Raw genomic sequence first — 21,877 nt, forward strand, 5'->3', positions numbered from 1 at the left:
TAATTTGTTTCATTATTCAGGTTTTCATGCATTTATTCACCATTATTCTAGAGGTGAATTCTCAGGCAGCCTATTTTTATTGAGGGGACTTCGGGGAGTGCTAAGAATGGTATTTGGCACCCTGTCTCTGTCTTACTGGTCTAAATCATTCGACCTGAGAGCGCGTGAGCGCAACTACACAGCCTACGCTACTGTTGCGTCCAGCTTTCCTCCCCATTCACCTATACTCAGATGTAAACGTTCATTCTAGTGATGGCGCCGATGCTGTAACAAAGTGGCATTTTAACAAATCGATTATTTCTAGCAGGAAAAGTCCTTACAATTTATTTCTAGTAGTTTTTTGGCTGCCAACGTCAGGATGGGATCCCACGCAAAATCAGCGAATAAGAAGGCCAAGGAATCTATCAACTGCCTCAAATCAAACTTTTCATATTGTTTAGTCGGGCTGTTAATTGTCTTTTGTATCATGCTGTCGGTGTGTTCTATGGCGTTTTGTTTTTTGGTCAACTTCAAGACATCTTACCTGGAGTACAGAGTGCATACATTGGAGATGGAGAGAATGTTCCTGATCCATCCCGATGCATCCGCGCAGGATGAGAATGGAACAGTACCTGGTCTCCAGGATATCATTGAAAAAATTGTGCAAGAGGTGAGGATGACTTAAAATGTTAATATGACTTAAAATGTTAATAAAGTTAAACGTATCAGACTGATACAAATGCAATATTTTGAAGGATGATTTCTCACATTTTCGAATACAGTAAGGTTGCCTTTTTTTTAATCAACATTGTGGTAGCTGATCACCATAATCAAGTAACTAGGGCTGTTAAAAAAAAACAAATTAATTGCAAGATTTGCACTGATTAATCACGATTAAACGCCAATTCAGAAATTGCTCAAATTGAGCTGTAATTTTAAGATTTTTTATACAAAAAGCATTACAAGAATATTTACTTCTTGATTTTGTCCAAATTAACAGTAAGTAAAATCAGGTAAATTGATGAAGCACACTTTCTTTAACCTCAAAGTCAACACTGTGTTTTAATTGTATAGATATATTTGTTTTTAGCTGTATAGATTATGTATTTGTATGATTTCAGTGTATTTTGAATGCTTTCAGACAATTAGATTAATCACGATTAAAAATGGACTGATTAGCTCTGAAAGCCCTTTATGTAGCAAGACTAATCTCTAGGCTAACTACTAATTTGACGCCTTAATTCAGACTGATCTCCAAATTCGAGATCCATTCAAAAATGGTTGTCCCATTTCTACCACTACTCTACCACATTTCTACCACTACTTACAGTGAGTGGGGCAAAAAAAAGTACTTAGTCAGCCACCAATTGTGCAAGTTCTCCCACTTAAAAAGATGAGAGGCCTGTAATTTTCATCATAGGTACACTTCAACTATGACAGACAAAATGAGAGAAAAAATCCAGAGAAAAAATCCAGAAAATTGTAGGATTTTTAATGAATTTATTTGCAAATTATGGTGGAAAATAAGTATTTGTTCACCTACAAACAAGCAAGATTTCTGGCTCTCACAGACCTGTAACTTCTTTAAGAGGCTCCTCTGTCCTCCACTCGTTACCTGTATTAATGGCACCTGTTTGAACTTGTTATCAGTATAAAAGACTGTCCACAACCTCAAACAGTCACACTCCAAACTTCACTATGGCCAAGACCAAAGAGCTGTCAAAGGACACCAGAAACAAAATTGTAGAACTGCACCAGGCTGGGGAGACTGAATCTGCAATAGGTAAGCAGCTTGGTTTGAAGAAATTAACTGTGAGAGCAATTATTAGGAAATAGAAGACATACAAGACCACTGATAATCTCCCTTGATCTGGGGCTCCACGCAAGATCTCACCCCGTGGGGTCAAAATGATCACAAGAACGGTGAGCAAAAATCCCAGAACCACACGGGGGGACCTAGTGAATGACCTGCAGAGAGCTGGGACCAAAGTAACAAAGCCTACCATCAGTAACACACTACGCCGCCAGGGACTCAAATCCTGCAGTGCCAGACGTGTCCCCCTGATTAAGCCAGTACATGTCCAGGCCCGCCTGAAGTTTGCTAGAGAGCATTTGGATGATCCAGAAGAAGATTGTGAGAATGTCATATGGTCAGATGAAACCAAAATATAACTTTTTGGTAAAAACTCAACTCGTCGTGTTTGGAGGACAAAGAATGCTAAGTTGCATCCAAAGAACACCATACCTACTGTGAAGCATGGGGGTGGAAACATCATGCTTTGGGGCTGTTTTTCTGCAAAGGTACCAGGATGACTGATCTGTGTAAAGGAAACAATGAATGGGGCATTGTATTGTGAGATTTTGAGTAAAAAACATCCTTCCATCAGCAAAGGCATTGAAGATGAAACGTGGCTGGGTCTTTCAGCATGACAAGGATCCCAAACACACCGCCCGGGAAACGAAGGAGTGGCTTCGTAAGAAGCATTTCAAGATCCTGGAGTGGCCTAGCCAGTCTCCAGATCTCAACCCCATAGAAAATCTTTGGAGGGAGTTGAAAGTCCGTGTTGCCCAGCAACAGCCCCAAAACATCACTGCTCTAGAGGAGATATGCATGGAGGAATGGGCCAAAATACCAGCAACAGTGTGTGAAAACCTTGTGAAGACTTACAGAAAACGTTTGACCTCTGTCATTGCCAACAAAGGGTATATTACACAGTATTGAGATAAAATTTTGTTATTGACCAAATACTTATTTTCCACCATAATTTGCAAATAAATTCATAAAAAATCCTACAATGTGATTTTCTGGATTTTCTTTTCTCATTTTGTCTGTTATAGGTGAAGTGTACCTATGATAAAAATGACAGGCCTCTCTCATCTTTTTTAAGTGGGAGAACTTGCACAATTGGTGGCTGACTAAATACTTTTTTGCCCCACTGTACATCTTACATTTAACCTACATTCAAAGAAACATTATGCACTGTGTATAATTGTTGTCCCCTTTCAGAGACTGACCATAGCACTGCCCAAACTTCGCACTGCCAGGGAGGTCATTCAAGAGTGCTCCTGTCCTCCAGGTATGTTTCCTACTCTATGAAATCAAATCAAATGTTATTTGTCACATATACATGGTTCGCAGATATTAATGCGAGTGTAGCGAAATGCTTGTGCTTCTAGTTCCGACAATGCAGTAATAACCAACGAGTAATTTAACCTAACAATTCCACAACTACTACCTTATACACAGTGTAAAGGGATAAAGAATATGTACATAAAGATATATGAACGAATGATGGTACAGAACGGCATAGGCAAGATGCAGTAGATGGTATCGAGTACAGTATATACATATGAGATGAGTAATGTAAACATTATATTAAGTGGCGTGGTTTAAAGTGACAAGTGAGGCCTTCCGGGTGGCGCAGTGGTCTAGGGCACTGCTTCGCAGCGCTAGCTGTGCCACCAGAGACTCTGGATTCGGGCCCAGGCTCTGTCACAGCCGGCCGCGACCGGGAGGTCGGTGGGGCGACGCACAATTGGCCTAGCCTCGTCCGGGTTAGGGAGGGTTTGGCCGGTAGGGATATCCTTGTCTCATCGCGCACCAGCAACTCCTGTGGCAGGTGCGCGCTAACCAAGGTGTCCAGGTGCACGGTGTTTCCTCCGACATCTTGTTGCGGCTGGCTTCCGGGTTGGATGCGCGCTGTGTTAAGAAGCAGTGCGGCATGGTTGGGTTGTGTTTCGGAGGACGCATGGCTTTCGACCTTCGTCTCTCCCGAGCCCGTACGGGACTTGTAGCGATGAGACAAGATGGTAATTACTAACAAATGGATACCAAGAAATTTGGGAGAAAAGGGGGTACAATTTAAAATAAATAAATAAAGTGACTAGTGATAACTCTTTTACATCTATTTCCATTATTAAAGTGGCTGGAGTTGAATCAGTATGTTGGCAGCAGCACCTCAATGTTAGTGGTGGCTGTTTAACACTCTGATGGCCTTGAGATAGAAGCTGTTTTTCAGTCCCTGCTTTGATGCACCTGTACTGACCTCGCCTTCTGGATGATAGCAGGGTGAACAGGCAGTGGCTCGGGTGGTTGTTGTCCTTGGTGATGTTCATGGCCTTCCTGTGACATCGGGTGGTGTAGGTGTCCTGGAGGGCAGGTAGTTTGCCCCCGGTGATGCGTTGTGCAGACCTCACTACCCTCTGGAGAGCCTTATGGTTGTGGACGGAGCAGTTGCCGTACCAGGCAGCGACAGGATGCTCTCGATTGTGCATCTGTAAAAGTTTGTAAGTGCTTTTGGTGACAAGCCAAATTACTTCAGCCTCCTGAGGTTGAAGAGGCGCTGATGCGCCTTCTTCACAAAGCTGTCTGTGTGGGTGGACCAGTTTGTCCGTGATGTGTACGCAGAGGAACTTAACTTACTACCCTTTCCACTACTGTCCCGTCGATGTGGATAGGGGGGTGCTCCCTCTGCTGTTTCCTGAAGTCCACGATCATCTCCTTTGTTTTGTTGACGTTGAGTGTGAGGTTATTTTCCTGACACCACACTCCGAGGGCCCTCACCTCCTCCCTGTAGGCCGTCTCGTCGTTGTTGATAATCAAGCCTACCACTGTAGTGTCGTCTGCAAACTTAATGATTGAGTTGGAGGCGTGCATGGCCACGCAGTCGTGGGTGAACAGGGAGTACAGGATAGGGCTCAGAACGCACCCTTGTGGGGCCCCAGTGTTGAGGATCAGCGGGGTGGAGATGTTGTTACCTACCCTCACCACCTGGGGGCGGCCCGTCAGGAAGTCCAGTACCCAGTTGCACAGGGCGGGGGCGAGACCCAGGGTCTCGAGCTTGATAACAAGTTTGGAGGGTACTATGGTGTTAAATGCTGAGCTGTAGTCGATGAACAGCATTCTCACATAGGTATTCCTCTTGTCCAGATGGGTTAGGGCAGTGTGGTTGCGATTGCATCGTCTGTGGACCTATTGTGGCGGTAAGCAAATTGGAGTGGGTCTAGCGTGTCAGGTAGGGTGGAGGGGATATGGTCCTTGACTAGTCTCTCAAAGCACTTCATGATGATGGAAGTGAGTGCTACAGGGCGGTAGTCGTTTAGCTCAGTTACCTTAGCTTTCTTGGGAACAGGAACAATGGTGGCTCTCTTGAAGCATGTGTGGACAGCAGACTGGGATAAGGATTGATTGAATATGTCCGTAAACACACCAGCCAGCTGGTCTGCGCATGCTCTGAGGACGCGGCTGGGGATGCCGTCTGGGCCTGCAGCCCTGCGAGGGTTAACACGTTTAAATGTTTTACTCACGTCGGCTGCAGTGAACGAGAGTCTGCAGGTTTTGGTAGCGGGCCGTGTCAGTGGCACTGTATTGTCCTCAAAGCGAGCAAAGAATTTATTTAGTCTGTCTGGGAGCAAGACATCCTGGTCCGCGACGGGCTGGTTTTCTTTTTGTAATCCGTGATTGACTGTAGACCCTGCCACATACCTCTTGTGTCTGAGCCGTTGAATTGCGACTCTACTTTGGCTCTATACTGACGCTTAGCTTGTTTGATTGCCTTGTGGAGAGAAAAGCTACACTGTTTGTATTCGGTAATGTTTCCGGTCACCTTGCCCTAGTTAAAAGCAGTCGTTCACGCTTTCAGTTTTGCGCGAATGCTGCCATCAATCCACGGTTTCTGGTTTGGGAATGTTTTAATAGTTGCTGTGGGTACGACATTGCCGATATACTTTCTAATGAACTCGCTCACCGAATTCATCAATGTTGTTGTTGGACGCAATGCGGAACATATCCCAATCCACGTGATCGAAGCAGTCTTGAAGCGTGGAATCAGATTCGTCGGACCAGCGTTGAACAGACCTGAGCGCGGGAGCTTCCTGTTTTAGTTTCTGTCTATAGGCTGGAAGCAACTAAATGGAGTCGTGGTCTTTTCCAAAAGGAGGGTGGGGGAGGGCCTTATATGCGTTGCAGAAGTTAGAATAACAATGATCCAGGGTTTTACCAGCCCTGGTTCCACAATCGATATGCTGATAGAATTTAGGGAGTCTTGCTTTCAGATTAGCCTTGTTAAAATCCCGAGCTACAATGAATGCAGCCTCAGGATATGTGGTTTCCAGTTTACATAGAGTCAAATAAAGTGTGTTCAGGGCCATCGATGTGTCTGCTTGGGGGGGGGAATATATACGGCTGTGATTATAATCGAAGAGAATTCTATTGGTAGATAATGCAGTTGACATTTGATTGTGAGGAATTCTAAGTCAGGTGAACAGAAGGACTTGAGTTCCTGTATGTTGTTATGATCACACCAAGATGTGTTAATCATAAGGCATATCCCCTGCCCCTCTTCTTACCAGAAAGATGCTTGTTTCTGTCGGCGTGATGCGTGAAGGTGGCTTCTACTCCCAGGTTGATAGAAGGAATTTCAAATATTAAATGGTTTACTATTACATTATCAGTCAACTTGACTTTTCTCAAACAGTTCAACAAAGTAGTCATCATTTTACAGAGTGTTATTCAATTGAAAACTATTCAGAGGAAGACAATGCTCAGGTATAGGCATAGAAGCACATCTATTTGCAAAGTGTTATATTTGCTAAGCCTGTTAATGGTCAACATAATAAAGAGTGCATTCGGAAAGTATTCAGACCCCTTGAATTTTTCCACATTTTGTTACTTTACAGCCTTATTCTAAATTGGATTACATTTTTTTTTAAATGTCCTCAATCCACACACAATAGCCCATAATGACAAAGCGAAAATAGGTTTTTAGACATTTTGCAACCGTATAAAAAATAAAAACAGAAATACCTTATTACCTTAAGTTTTATTATTACCTTAAGTACCTTAAGTTTTTTAAGTATTCTGTCATGTTGTGTCTTGTCTCTGTCCTTTCCCTTCACCCTGTCTCCCTCTGCTGGTCGTTGTTATGTTACCTTTTCTCCCCCGCTTTCCCCCAGCTGTCCCTTGTCTCCTCTAACTACCCGTTCCCCACCTGTTCCCTGTTTCCCTCTGATTAGGTCCCTATATCTCTCTCTGTTTCTGCTCCTGTCCTTGTCGGATTCTTGTTTGTTTGCGTTTCATGCCTGAGCCAGACTATCGTCATGTTTGCTGTAACCTTGTCCTGTCCTGTCGGAATCTGCCGGTCTATCTGAGCCTACCTAAGTTTGGTTATTAAAGAAGCTCTGTTTAAGTTAGTTCGCTTTTGGGTCCTCATTCACTCACCATAACAGAAGAATCCGACCAAGAATGGACCCAGCGACTTCGGATCCTCTCCACTCAGCCGTCGGAATCCAGGGAGCGATGCTAGGCAGACACGAGCAGGAAGTGTCTGCTGCTCGACATGCCGTTGAGACCCTGGCCACCCAAGTCTCCAACCTCACAGAACAGGTTCACCATCTCCGCCTCGATCCACCGGCCACTTCCAGGGCTTTCGAATCTCCGGAGCCCAGAATCAATAACCCGCCGTGTTACTCTGGGGAGCCCACTGAATGCCGCTCGTTCCTCACCCAGTGTGATATTGTGTTTTCTCTCCAGCCCAACACTTACTCCAGGAGCACTGCTCGTGTCGCCTACGTCATATCTCTCCTTATTGGACGGGCTCGTGAGTGGGGCACGGCAATCTGGGAGGCAAGGGCTGAGTGTACTAACCAGTATCAGGACTTTAAGGAGGAGATGATACGGGTTTTTGATCGATCTGTTTTTGGGGAGGAGGCTTCCAGGGCCCTGTCTTCCCTATGTCAAGGTAATCGATCCATAACAGACTACTCTATTGAGTTTCGCACTCTTGCTGCCTCCAGTGGCTGGAACGAGCCGGCTTTGCTCGCTCGTTTTCTGGAGGGTCTCCGCGCAGAGGTAAAGGATGAGATTCTCTCCCGGGAGGTCCCTTCCAGCGTGGATTCCCTGATTGAACTCGCTATTCGCATTGAGCGACGGGTTGATCTGCGTCACCGAGCTCGTGGAAAGGAGCTCGCGTTCTCCGTTGCTCCCCTCTCCGCATCACTACCATCTTCCTCTGCCGGCTCGGGAGCTGAGCCTATGCAGCTGGGAGGTATCCGCATCTCGACTAAGGAGAGGGAACGGAGAATCACCAACCGCCTCTGTCTCTATTGCGGTTCTGCTGGTCATTTTGTCACTTCATGTCCAGTAAAAGCCAGAGCTCATCAGTAAGCGGAGGGCTACTGGTGAGCGCTACTACTCCTGTCTCTCCTTCAAGATCCTGCACTACCTTGTCGGTCCATCTACGCTGGACCGGTTCGTCAGCTTCCTGCAGTGCCTTAATAGACTCTGGGGCGGAGGGCTGTTTTATGGACGAGACCTGGGCTCGGGAACATGACATTCCTCTCAGACAGTTAAGGGAGTCCACGGCCTTGTTCGCCCTGGATGGTAGTCCTCTCCCCAGGATTCAGCGTGAGACGCTACCTTTAACCCTCACTGTTTCTGGTAATCATAGCGAAACCATTTCTTTTTTGATTTTTCGTTCACCTTTTACACCTGTTGTTTTGGGCCATCCCTGGCTAGTTTGTCATAATCCTTCCATTAATTGGTCTAGTAATTCTATCCTCTCCTGGAACGTCTCTTGTCATGTGAAATGTTTAATGTCTGCTATCCCTCCTGTTTCCTCTGTCTCTTCTTCACAGGAGGAGCCTGGTGATTTGACAGGGGTGCCGGAGGAATATCACGATCTGCGCACGGTGTTCAGTCGGTCCAGGGCCACCTCTCTTCCTCCACACCGGTCGTATGATTGTAGTATTGATCTCCTTCCGGGAACCACTCCCCCCCGGGGTAGACTATACTCTCTGTCGGCTCCCGAACGTAAGGCTCTCGAGGATTATTTGTCTGTAGCTCTTGACGCCGGTACCATAGTCCCCTCCTCCTCTCCCGCCGGAGCGGGGTTTTTTTTTGTCAAGAAGAAGGACGGGTCTCTGCGCCCCTGCATAGATTATCGAGGGCTGAATGACATAACAGTTAAGAATCGTTATCCGCTTCCTCTTATGTCTTCAGCCTTCGAGATCCTGCAGGGAGCCAGGTTTTTCACTAAGTTGGACCTTCGTAACGCTTACCATCTCGTGCGCATCAGGGAGGGGGACGAGTGGAAGACGGCGTTTAACACTCCGTTAGGGCACTTTGAATACCGGGTTCTTCCTTTCGGCCTCGCTAACGCTCCAGCTGTCTTTCAGGCATTAGTCAATGATGTCCTGAGAGACATGCTGAACATCTTTGTTTTCGTTTACCTTGACGATATCCTGATTTTTTCACCGTCACTCCAGATTCATGTTCAGCACGTTCGACGTGTCCTCCAGCGCCTTTTAGAGAATTGTCTTTTTGTGAAGGCTGAGAAGTGCACTTTTCATGCCTCCTCCGTCACATTTCTCGGTTCTGTTATTTCCGCTGAAGGCATTAAGATGGATCCCGCTAAAGTCCAAGCTGTCATTGATTGGCCCGTCCCTAAGTCACGCGTCGAGCTGCAGCGCTTTCTCGGCTTCGCGAACTTCTATCGTCGTTTCATCCGTAATTTCGGTCAGGTGGCCGCTCCTCTCACAGCCCTTACTTCTGTCAAGACGTGCTTTAAGTGGTCCGTTTCCGCCCAGGGAGCTTTTGATCTCCTCAAGAATCGTTTTACATCCGCTCCTATCCTTGTTACACCTGACGTCTCTAGACAGTTCGTTGTCGAGGTTGACGCGTCAGAGGTGGGCGTGGGAGCCATTCTTTCTCAGCGCTCCCTCTCTGACGACAAGGTCCACCCATGCGCGTATTTTTCTCATCGCCTGTCGCCGTCGGAACGTAACTATGATGTGGGTAACCGCGAACTGCTCGCCATCCGGTTAGCCCTAGGCGAATGGCGACAGTGGTTGGAGGGGGCGACCGTTCCTTTTGTCGTTTGGACTGACCATAGGAACCTTGAGTACATCCGTTCTGCCAAACGACTTAATGCGCGTCAGGCGCGTTGGGCGCTGTTTTTCGCTCGTTTCGAGTTCGTTATTTCTTATCGTCCGGGCTCTAAGAACACCAAGCCTGATGCTTTGTCTCGTCTCTTCAGTTCTTCAGTAGCCTCCACTGACCCCGAGGGGATTCTCCCTGAGGGGCGTGTTGTCGGGTTGACTGTCTGGGGAATTGAGAGGCAGGTAAAACAAGCGCTCACTCACACTCCGTCGCCGCGCGCTTGTCCTAGGAACCTTCTTTTCGTTCCCGTTCCTACTCGTCTGGCCGTTCTTCAGTGGGCTCACTCTGCCAAGTTAGCCGGCCACCCTGGCGTTCGGGGTACGCTTGCTTCCATTCGCCAGCGTTTTTGGTGGCCCACCCGGGAGCATGACACGCGTCGTTTCGTGGCTGCTTGTTCGGTCTGCGCGCAGACTAAGTCCGGTAACTCTCCTCCTGCCGGCCGTCTCAGGCCGCTTCCTATTCCCTCTCGACCGTGGTCTCACATCGCCTTAGATTTTGTCACCGGACTGCCTTCGTCAGCGGGGAAGACTGTTATTCTTACGGTTGTCGATAGGTTCTCTAAGGCGGCCCATTTCATTCCCCTTGCTAAGCTTCCTTCTGCTAAAGAGACGGCACAAATCATCATCGAGAATGTTTTCAGAATTCATGGCCTTCCGTCAGACGTCGTTTCGGACAGAGGTCCGCAATTCACGTCTCAATTTTGGAGGGAGTTTTGCCGTTTGATTGGGGCTTCCGTCAGTCTCTCTTCCGGCTTTCACCCCCAGTCTAACGGTCAAGCAGAACGGGCCAATCAGACTATTGGTCGCATCTTACGCAGTCTTTCTTTTCGCAACCCTGCGTCTTGGTCAGAACAGCTCCCCTGGGCAGAATACGCCCACAACTCGCTTCCTTCGTCTGCGACCGGGCTATCTCCTTTTCAGAGTAGCCTCGGGTACCAGCCTCCGCTGTTCTCATCTCAGTTCGCCGAGTCCAGCGTCCCCTCCGCTCAGGCTTTTGTCCAACGTTGCGAGCGCACCTGGAAGAGGGTCAGGTCTGCACTTTGCCGTTATAGGACGCAGACTGTGAGGGCTGCTAATAAGCGTAGAACTAAGAGTCCTAGATATTGTCGCGGTCAGAGAGTTTGGCTCTCCACTCAGAACCTTCCCCTTAAGACGGCTTCTCGCAAGTTGACCCCGCGGTTCATTGGTCCGTTCCGTATTTCTCGGGTCATTAATCCTGTCGCAGTTCGACTTCTTCTTCCGCGATACCTTCGTCGCGTCCACCCGGTCTTCCATGTCTCCTGTATTAAGCCCGTTCTTCGCGCCCCCGCTCGTCTTCCCCCCCCCCCCCCCCCATCCTTGTCGAGGGCGCACCCATCTACAGGGTCCGCAGGATTTTGGACATGCGTCCACGGGGCCGTGGTCACCAGTACCTTGTCGATTGGGAGGGGTACGGTCCTGAGGAGAGGAGTTGGGTTCCCTCTCGGGACGTGCTGGACCGTGCGCTGATCGAGGATTTCCTCCGTTGCCGCCAGGTTTCCTCCTCGAGTGCGCCAGGAGGCGCTCGGTGAGTGGGGGGGTACTGTCATGTTGTGTCTTGTCTCTGTCCTTTCCCTTCACCCTGTCTCCCTCTGCTGGTCGTTGTTATGTTACCTTTTCTCCCCCGCTTTCCCCCAGCTGTCCCTTGTCTCCTCTAACTACCCGTTCCCCACCTGTTCCCTGTTTCCCTCTGATTAGGTCCCTATATCTCTCTCTGTTTCTGCTCCTGTCCTTGTCGGATTCTTGTTTGTTTGCGTTTCATGCCTGAGCCAGACTATCGTCATGTTTGCTGTAACCTTGTCCTGTCCTGTCGGAATCTGCCGGTCTATCTGAGCCTACCTAAGTTTGGTTATTAAAGAAGCTCTGTTTAAGTTAGTTCGCTTTTGGGTCCTCATTCACTCACCATAACATATTCAGACCCTTTGCTATGAGACTCGAAATTGAGCTCAGGTGCATGCATCCTGTTTTGATTGATCATCCTTGAGATGTTTCTACAACTTGATTGGAGTCCATCTGTGGTAAATTCAATTGATTGGACATGATTTGGAAAGGCACACGCGTGTCTGTACAAGGTCCCACAGTTGACAGTGAATGTCGGAGCAAAAACCAAGCCATGAGGTCGAGGGAATTATCCGTAGAGCTCCAAGACAGGATTGTGTCGAGGCACAGATCTGGGGAAGGGTACCAAAACACTTCTGCAGCATTGAAGGTCCCCAAGAACACAGTGGCCTCCATCATTATTAAATGGATGTAGTTTGGAACCACCAATACTCTTCTTAGAGCTGCCAGCCCGGCCAAACTGAGCAATCTGGGGAGAAGTGTCTTAGTCAGGGAGTGGACCGATAACCCGATTGTCACTCTGAAAGAGCTCTAGAGTTCCTCTGTGGAGATGGGAGAACATTCCAGAAGGACAACCATCTCTGCAGCACTCCACCAATCAGGCCTTTATGGCAGAGTGGCCAGACAGAAGCCACTTCTCAGTAAAAGGCACATTACAGCCGCTTGGAGTTTGCCAAAAAGACTCTCAGACCATGAGAAACAAGATTCTCTGGTCTGATGACACCAAGATTGAACTCTGAATGAACGTCTGAATGCCAAGCGTCACGTCTGGAGGAAACCTGGCCCCATCCCTACAGTGAAGCATGGGGGTTGCAGCATCATGCTGTGGGGATGTTTTTCAGCGGCAGGGACTGGGAGACTAGTCAGGATCGAGGGAATGAGGAACGGAGCAAAGTACAGAGAGATCCTTGATGAAAACCTGCTCCAGAGTGCTCAGAACCTCAGACTGGTGGCGAAGGTACACCTTCCAACAGGACAGCGACCCCAAGACAATGCAGGAGTGGCTTCGGGACAAGTCTCTTAATGTCCTTGAGTGGCCTAGCCAGAGCCCGGACTTGAATCCGATCGAACATCTCTGGAGAGCCCTGAAACTAGCTGTCCAGCAACATTCCCCATCCAACCTGACAGAGCTTGAGAGGGTCTACAGAAAAGAATGGGAGAATCTCCCCAAATACAGGTGTGCCAAGCTTGTAGTGTCATACTCAAGAAGACTCGAGGCTGTAATCACTGGCAAAGGAGCTTCAACAAAGTACAGATTAAAGGGTCTGATTTAGGGTTGCAAAGAGTCTGAAACTTTCCGGCTAATTTCCAGAACTTGTCCCGGGAATTTTTCATGGGAAGTTAAGTCCTGAAATTTTGTTTAAATTCATCAAAAAAGTAAGCTTATAACAGTGAACCTTTTTTTTTGTGGGATACACATAAGGCAATTCTAGGTCTTGTGGCATAGTTTGGTTAAACTACCCCCAATTCAATGGAATTGCAACCCTCTGCATGCACAGTGCATTCTTCCATCACATGTGCAGCTGATTCTCAAGATCTTACACACTAATGAGATGCTATTGAGCCCACACTACCAAACTGTCTGAGCCAAGGACTACATGCTTTCAGGTAAGTTAGATTACAATACTGGGTGGGGTGAATATATTTTATACGACATACATGATTTTTTGTTAACTAGTAAATAGTAGCCTACAGCAAAGTGTGTCTAAATCATTTCTAACTTAACAATTTCTGCTAGTTAGTTTTTGCTACCATGTGGGTTTTAGCTTGCTTAAGCCTGCTAACTGAGGAGTTTTAATTCGCCTGTTTGTTGTTGTTTAACTAACTCATTAACTATTTATCTGTACATGGAATTGTATTTGTTGTTTTTTTTACCATTTCTTTTCTAATCTTTACAGAAAAATGCCACGGGCACTTTCTGATGTGTGGAGACATTTCAACTGCAGATAATGTTGAAGGAAAGGCTGTGTACATTTGCAAATACTAAGCCAAATCATATGTGAAGAATGCAACAGAGATGCAGAATCATATGGCCAAGTGCATAATGTTTCCTCAGCGCTCACAACAAGCAACCTCTGACAAAAGTCCCTCTACTTCTATTCGAGGTGAAAATGATGAATCAGACACCTTATCGATAGCAACAGCTCATGGTCCTCCTGGAATCACAAGATTTTTCTAACTCAATGGAGGAACGTAGTCAGAGAAATGCTGATGAATGTCTTGCTCGAGCCGTGTATGCAACTGGTTCACCTCTGATGCTCATAGGCGATGTGTATTGGAAGAGATTTCTGAATGTTCTTCGCCCAGCATACACCCCTACAACCAGACATGCTTTATCTACTAATTTGCTGGATGCAGAGTTCAACTGAGTTAAAGTGAAGGTCAAGCAAATCCTATAGAAAGCATTGCAATCATCTCTGATGGGTGGTTGAATGTTCGTGGGCAAGGAATAATTAACTACATCATCTCCACCCCTCAACGAGTATTCTACAAGAGCACAGACACAAGGGACAACAGACACACCTGTCTCTACATTGCAGATGAGCTGAAGGCAGACATCAATGACCTTGGACCACAGAAGGTATTTGCACTGGTGACAGACAATGCTGCGAACATGAAGGCTGCTTGGTCTAAAGTGGAGGAGTCCTACCCTCACATCACACACATTGGCTGTGCTGCTCATACATTGAATCTGTTCCTCAAGGACATCATGGCACTGAAAACAACAGATACACTCTACAAGAGAGAAAAGGAAATGGTTAGGTATGTGAAGGGTCATCAAGTTATAGCACCAATCTACCTATCTGATGTTCACTCTGCTTGCAGATGTAAGAGAAGAAATCCGTACTGCCCTGCCCACTTCACTGTTGCGCCAAGTAGAGAAAACTGCAGTTCTGAAATACATAAAAAAGCATGAAGACTTCTGCCTGAAGCCCATACATAGTACATGTTGGACCCCAAGTATGCTGGCAAGAGCATCCTGTCTTGTGCAGAGATCAACAAGGCCTATGGTGTCACCACTACCGCGTCTTGCCACCTTGGCCTGGATGAGGGCAAAGTTCTTGGCAGTCTGGTGATGTACACTTCCAAGCAATGGCTTCGGGATGGAGATGCAATATGGCAGTCGTGCCAACATATCTCATCAGCCACCTGGTGGAAGGGACTTTGTGGATCTGAGGCTCTTTCCCCTGTTTCCTCCAAATCCCACCAACATCAGCCACCTCAGAGCGCAATTGGTCCTTGTTTGGGAACACACACCAAAGCACGCAACAGGCTGACCAATACAAGGGTTGAAAAATTGGTAGCCATCTGGGCAAATTTTAGGCTTTTTTGGTAAAACCTCAAATGTTTGTATTGATAAATATATCCAATACAGAAAACATCTACATTTAAATGGTATTTCCGTTATTTCCCATATATTCCCGTTAATTCCAACGGAAAGTTTCCACCTCTGAATATTTCCCAAAATGTGCAACCCTTGTCTGAACACTTTTGTAAATGTGATATTTTAGTTTATTTTGAATACATTTCCAGAAATGTAAATGCATGTTTTTGCTTCATTATAGGGTGAAATGTGGAAAAAGTCAAGGGGTCTGAATACTTTCCGAATGCACAGTATAGACAGTGTACAAAACATTAAGAACAACTTCCTAATATTGAAACACTCATGGGGGTGTCCACTGAAAGTTGACTAGCAACAACAACTGGAACCAAAAAGACACCCACCATGAGTGCCCAGTAAATTTGCCCAAGAACAATTAAACAAAAGGAAAATCCATATCCAACTTAAAGACATAAAGCAAACCAAAAAATCTGACAAAGGAATGTTTTTCTAGAAATCAAATAGGGAGAGTCCCTCTACACCCCTCAAGACAACTGGAGGACTGGGACAGCTACTCTTAAATAGCACCTGGGCTAGCACAGGTGAAACACCTTCCCACTAATTAGATGGCAAGCCAACACAGGTGGAACACATACTGACTAACAAGGTGACACCAATCGGTGCACCCTACATGCTAAAGTGACGTACGTGCTGAAGTCCAACGTCAAAAGATAATGGAAAAACCAATGCCTGTAACACCTTCCCCCTTAAGACAGCAAATATATCCTACATGCTCACCACCAACAGAAAACAACTTTCATTGCACAACAGAATCATCTTAAACGTGTCGATTTCTGCAATATAAACATGATGTCTACTGGCTGTCAACAATTAAATACAAGACAAAACAGCCACCTCTTAAATGTATAAATGTATGTACAGTACCAGTCAAAAGTTTGGACACACCCACTCATCCAAGGGTTTTTCTTTATTTTTACTATTTTCTACATTGTAGAATAATAGTGAAGATATCAAAACTATGAAATAACACACATGGAATCATGTAGTAACCAAAAAAAAGTGTTAAACAAATCAAAATATATTTTATATTTGAGATTCTTCAAAGTAGCCACCCTTTGCCTTGATGACAGCTTTGCACACTCTCGGCATTCTCTCAACCAGCTTCATGAGGTTGCCACTTGGAATGCATTTCAATGAACAGGTATGCCTTGTTAAAAGTTAATTTGTGGAATTTCTTTACTTCTTAATGCGTTTGAGCCAATCAGTTGTGTTGTGACAAGGTAGGGGTGATATACAGAAGATAGCCCTATTTGGTAAAATACCAAGTCCTTATTATGGCAAGAACAGCTCAAATAAGCAAAGAGAAATGTCAGTCCATTACATTAAGACATGAAGGTCAGTCAATCTGTAGAATTTCAAGTGGAAACTCCTGCAATATCGATATTAACTTTCCTCTCGTAAGGGAAGTTATTACATCACTGCGGAGCTTCTCTCTCTTTTCAGCATTCACTCGATAGGCATGTTGTTTGATTGGGGCCGAGTCCCCAACGTCAATGTCATGCACTAGTACATTTGTCTGAGTTGTCACATCTGAGAAATAAACCCAGATATTCTAAAAGCAGTGCAACAATGTTGCCTTTTTCTTCTGGAGACAAGTGTGGCAAAAAGACAAAAAGTTTTCTAGAATCTCTGAGTTACTCTACCGGACAACCGGCACAGGGTGTATTGGGCTGTCCTCGTACTCTTGAGAAAGACTATAGTCAATGGTGACAGCAGTGGCCACAGGTAGACCATCACAACCAGTTTCCTCTGAGTTCGCCACCCAATCGTAGCGGGTCAAGTATGGTTTCAACATGACACAGCCGGGTTTTTCTCCTACGCTCCGGTGTGGCGATGATGTAATCCAGATTACCAATTTTTGTCATTATGGGGTAAGGACCTGAAAAGCGAGTCAGCAACAGTGACCCCAGGACGGGCAACAAAACCAGGTCGAAAGTGCGGTTTCGGTCCTACCGATTGGACCAAACTTTCATTTTCGTTTGCGACTTCTCCAGATTCTCACTGGCAAACTCACAGGTGCGATGTAATCTGTATTGAAAAGCACTAACGTGCTTCAACAGATTTTTAAAAATGTTTTTTAAGGTGTTGCCCTGCAACAACCTCTCTCTCAGCAAGCTCAAAGGACCTCTGACATGATGTCCAAAGACGAGTAATAGTACGCTGCTGCTACACTCTGTTTAGCATATATGCATAGTCACTTTAGCTATACATTCATGTACATACTACCTCAAATGGGCCGACCAACCAGTGTTCCCGCACATTGGCTAACCGGGCCTTCTGCATAGCGTCCCACCCACCACCCGCCAACCTTTCTTTTACGCAACTGCTACTCTCTGTTCATCATATATGCATAGTCACTTTAACCATATCTACATGAACATACCAACTCAATCAGCCTGACTAACCGGTGTCTGTATGTAGCCTCGCTACTTTTATAGCCTCGCTACTGTATATAGCCTGTCTTTTTACTGTTGTTTTATTTCTTTCCATACCTTTTGTTCACCTAATACCTTTTTTGCACTATTGGTTAGAGCCTGTAAGTAAGCATTTCACCTGTTGTATTCGGCGCACGTGACAAATAAACTTTGATTTGATTCATTTGGACTAAAATCAAGAGATTACGGAACAACCTCACATGCTGCCAACAGCTCAAGAGGAACCCCTTCATCCAATTCTTTCTCAAACTCAAAGCAGTAAACTCTCAACATAGACTTCAAAGTCTGATGAAATCTCTGAAGAGCACCTTGAGACTCTGAGAGGTAGACACTAGAGGGGCAATGGGTAACACCCAATTGCTGTAGCACTTCCTGCAAGACCTTTGACATTAAATTTGAACCTTGATCCGACTGCACCTGCACTATCTGCGGAAGTCCAAACGTTGGAAATAATTTCACCAGGGCTTTAGCAATACTGGGAGCCAGAATTTTCTTCATTGGAATGGCCTCAGGGAAACAAGTGGCAGCACACATAATGGTCAAGAAAAACAGTTTACCACTCTGCTTTGTGCAAAGGACCAACACAAAGCACCAGAACCCTGCTGAAAGGTTAGGTGCAACCGGTACAGTTTGGTTTACACGTCTGCTGGCAAACGCAACAGGATTTACAGTAAGCCATAACATCCTGTTTCAGACCAGGCCAGAATAAGTTACGCAAGATACAGTCATACGTCTTGTTGACCCCAAGATGGCCTGTCATACTTCCATCGTGAGCCAACCTCTATCTCTTGTCGAAGCGTAACTGGAATGACAATTTGACATACACTGGGCCAATCGTCTTGCCCAGAAGGGGTGCGAGAATGCCATTTTATCATTAGAACACCATCTCCGTCAAAGTAACCCACACAAACGTATCTCAGCAAAAAGAGGGGTGAGGGAAACATATTTACTCTGTTCCGCAATCAGCTGCTTTCTAGACATTGAAATGTCACATGGAGGGACCCTCTCTTCCTTCAGCGGTCCAACAAACTCGCCTCACCTTTGGGGTTTTCAAAGGAGAGGTCAAGGGTTAGGGTTCACCCATAAACGTCTCAGACAGATCGTCCATGGTGGGACTTTCTTAGACAGCACGTGTAATGGCAAACGCTGGGAACACTCTGATACCCCATCAGGTTCCTCTACTCTGGGTTCCTTACAAATGACAGGATTTGGCACGACCTTCCCTCCAGCCAAATCATTGCCCAAAATTAATGAGACCCCCTTAACAGGTAAGCTCAAACGACAAAGGAACCAGAAATAAGATCAGACTCAAGAACTATATTATACAAATGAACTTCCATGCAACCCATCCCCACGCCCCGCAGCAAAACACTGCAACCACCCACGGAAGTGTCAGAACAAGGCAAAACAACCCCAAATCGAAGGATTGGGCTCCCCCAGTGTCACACAGTATCTTAACCGGCTGCTTATTAACAGCATCACGACTCTGCCAAGACACAAACCCGTCTGAAACAAACGGTTCATACACATCTGATCCAAAATCATATTTAGGAGATACACCAATCCCAACCAGAGACTTAATTAATGGGCCGGAGCACTCTCACAAGAAGAAACCGCCTTTCCTCTCTCTCTTTCTGTTTCCACTTAGGACACTGAGAGACAATGTGTCCTTTCTCGTGGCAGTAATGACAAACTAGCGCTTACAAAAAAACTGCTGGTGCTGATCTTTATCTTTGGCCACTTTCGAAATGCACTGAAATCTCGCAGTAGGAGGTGACTTTCTCTGGATTGCTTTTTTTGTAAGTATAACTCCTGGGTGCTTGGTTTGTGAACATATTTTTACGTGTCAATACAAACTTATCTGCAACAACTGCAGCTTTCTCAAGAGTGAGATCCTTTTTCTCATAAATGTAGGTTGCAACCCTTTCGTGAAGGCAATTCTTGAGCTGCTCGATAAGTTTGTGTCTTTAATTCCTTAAGGCCCTTGACCCCTTGAGAACCATGCTTGTTCCCTTGCGAACTCAACATGGCTTTGTGATTCTGTCTTTTCATAATTTACAGAGCTGTTGTCTGTATGCCTCTGGGACCAACTTGTAAGGATAGCAGCTTTAACAGTGTCAAAATCTGAACTCCGGTCAAGTGATAAAGCGGCATACACCTTCTGAGCTTTTCCCTCAAGAACACTTTGGAGGAGCGGTGAACAAATATCTTGTGGCCATTCCAGGGATGTGGCAATCCACTCAAACAGAGCAAAACATACATCCACCTTCCCCTCGCGGAAATCCGACCAAGCTCAAACTCCGCCAAGGGTACAGGACCCGATTCGTAGTACCTCCAGATCCATCTCCCCTTGCCGCGCTTCTAGTTCCATGTCTCTTAATCGAATGGCATGCACATGTTCCTCCTGCACTAGTCTGGCTGCACATTCTCTTTCCCATTCCATGTGCTCAAACTCCAATTTCTGTTGCTCCAATCTTTCCTCAACTTCTCTTTCCCTTTCCTTGTGCTCGAGCTCCAGTCTCTTGCTCCCACCCTGCCCCTCATTTCACCTCTCACAGCCGCACGTCTACGGGACTCACCCCACTACCCGCAAAATCCCTTTCATCAGCTTCCACCCCACTACCCGCAGCACCCCCTTCCTCAGCTTCCACCGCACTACCCGCAGCACCCCCTTCCTCAGCCTCTCCCTCAGGAAGGATTTCCTTCTCCACCAAAGCAAGTACCAATCAACTCTTTGACTATTGCTTTTGGATCGCCAGATGCCACCTTGATGTCATAATGCTTTGCAATGATGGGCAGATTCACCTTTGTACATTTATTTAGCATCTCCCATATAGGATTTTCCACAAATTCTTCAAACTTAAAGTCCAGTACATTATTTTAATTTTCCTGTGTGTTTATGCAAATTTAGAAATGATTCCCACAATCTCATAACCACTCAGGGTGGATGTCAGTGACAGAAACTCTGCCACAAGTGTATTTTGAACACTCAACTATCTCGGCACAGCAGAGCTTCTGAGTAGGTGATCAGAGCGACTCCCCTACTCAAGGGAAACAACATCCCGGATGAGCCCCAATTTTGATGCGTTCCCCAGCAAGAAAAACAAAAATGTTGCTCAAACATAAGAGGGAACTAACAAAGAGTCACTGACCAACAACCAAAATGAAACAGGTGGGGTTTTGGGATGGGTTTTGAAAAACACTCATGGGGGTGTCCACTGAAAGTTGACTAGCGACAAATACTGGAACCTAAAAGACACCCACAAGGAGCGTCCACTAAATTTTCCCAAGGCAAACAAAAGAAAAAACATCACCAAACTTAAAGACAGGAAGCAAACCAAGAAGTTGGCGCAAAACAAAAACAGAGAAGATCAGAAGATCAGATATAGGATCTTCCCTTTATCTCAAGACAACTGGAGCACTAATGAGATGGCAAACCAGCACAGGTGGAACACATACTAACTATGTGACACCAATTGGTGCGCCTTACATGCTAAAGTGATATACGTGTTAAAGTCAAACCTCAAAACATAAATGAAAAACCAAAACCTGTAACAACCCATAAACTCAAATGAGGAATGTTCTGTTTATTCATGGGTACAGGGTTCCCCACGAGCGGGATATGAAAGGTGCATGTAAAACAGCCTTGTTTTTTGTGTTGCTCCTCAAGAAATGATGGCGGCCATGACAGAAGCCAAACATGAGTTGACTTGGGGGTGTGGTTTGATGTGGGTGTTTCTTGTGTGTGTTCCTGCCACCACTAAGACACACCCATCTGTCAGAACCAAGGGGCCAGGGTTTTGGTTGAGAAGCACAGTTTCAACTGCTCCTACAGTTTTGCTTCGGTACTGCAGTTTAACTGAGACCCAGCCCCAAACATTTTTTTTTCCATTCACCGCCACATAGAGAAATCAGATTTGAAAATTCCTAATAAGACACTCTAGTCATCACATTTGTGCACAAAACATCCACAAATTATTAAAATAATTGTCCAATGTCTGCCATGTTTTTGAATGATGTGATGACGCTGTCGCTGCTCCCTGTGGGCACTGAGTACTAGTGCGCATGTGACGTTGGTCCGTATATACTGGATGCAACCCAGATATAGACTGTCCATGAATCGGCGTATGTGAAAATGAGTAGATTACCTTGAAAACAATGGTTGGACATCTTGGATGCCTATCAGCATCAGCATTTTGTCTGGTGGTAATGGGGCTACCTTGGCAAATATACCTTCCTGTGTGATGTCCCATATATAACAAGGAGT

The 21,877-nt window shown here is 45.8% G+C and overlaps 1 protein-coding gene across 5 annotated transcripts in view; it reads left to right on the forward strand.

Moving 5' to 3' along the window:
• Positions 1-13: 13 nt before the first annotated feature.
• The window catches only part of LOC110534200 (collagen alpha-1(XXIII) chain), a 142,579-nt gene continuing 120,715 nt past the window's right edge, over positions 14-21,877 (forward strand). For all 5 annotated transcript variants that reach the window (XM_036933304.1, XM_036933309.1, XM_036933305.1 and 2 more), the window contains exons 1-2: positions 14-649; positions 2,987-3,056. In XM_036933304.1, coding sequence (XP_036789199.1) covers positions 359-649; positions 2,987-3,056 — 361 coding nt within the window. In that variant the 5' untranslated portion in view covers positions 14-358. The remainder of the gene's footprint in view (positions 650-2,986; positions 3,057-21,877) is intronic.

Source organism: Oncorhynchus mykiss, chromosome 10 (genome assembly GCF_013265735.2).
Source record: "Oncorhynchus mykiss isolate Arlee chromosome 10, USDA_OmykA_1.1, whole genome shotgun sequence".
NCBI classification, from domain to species: domain Eukaryota; kingdom Metazoa; phylum Chordata; class Actinopteri; order Salmoniformes; family Salmonidae; genus Oncorhynchus; species Oncorhynchus mykiss.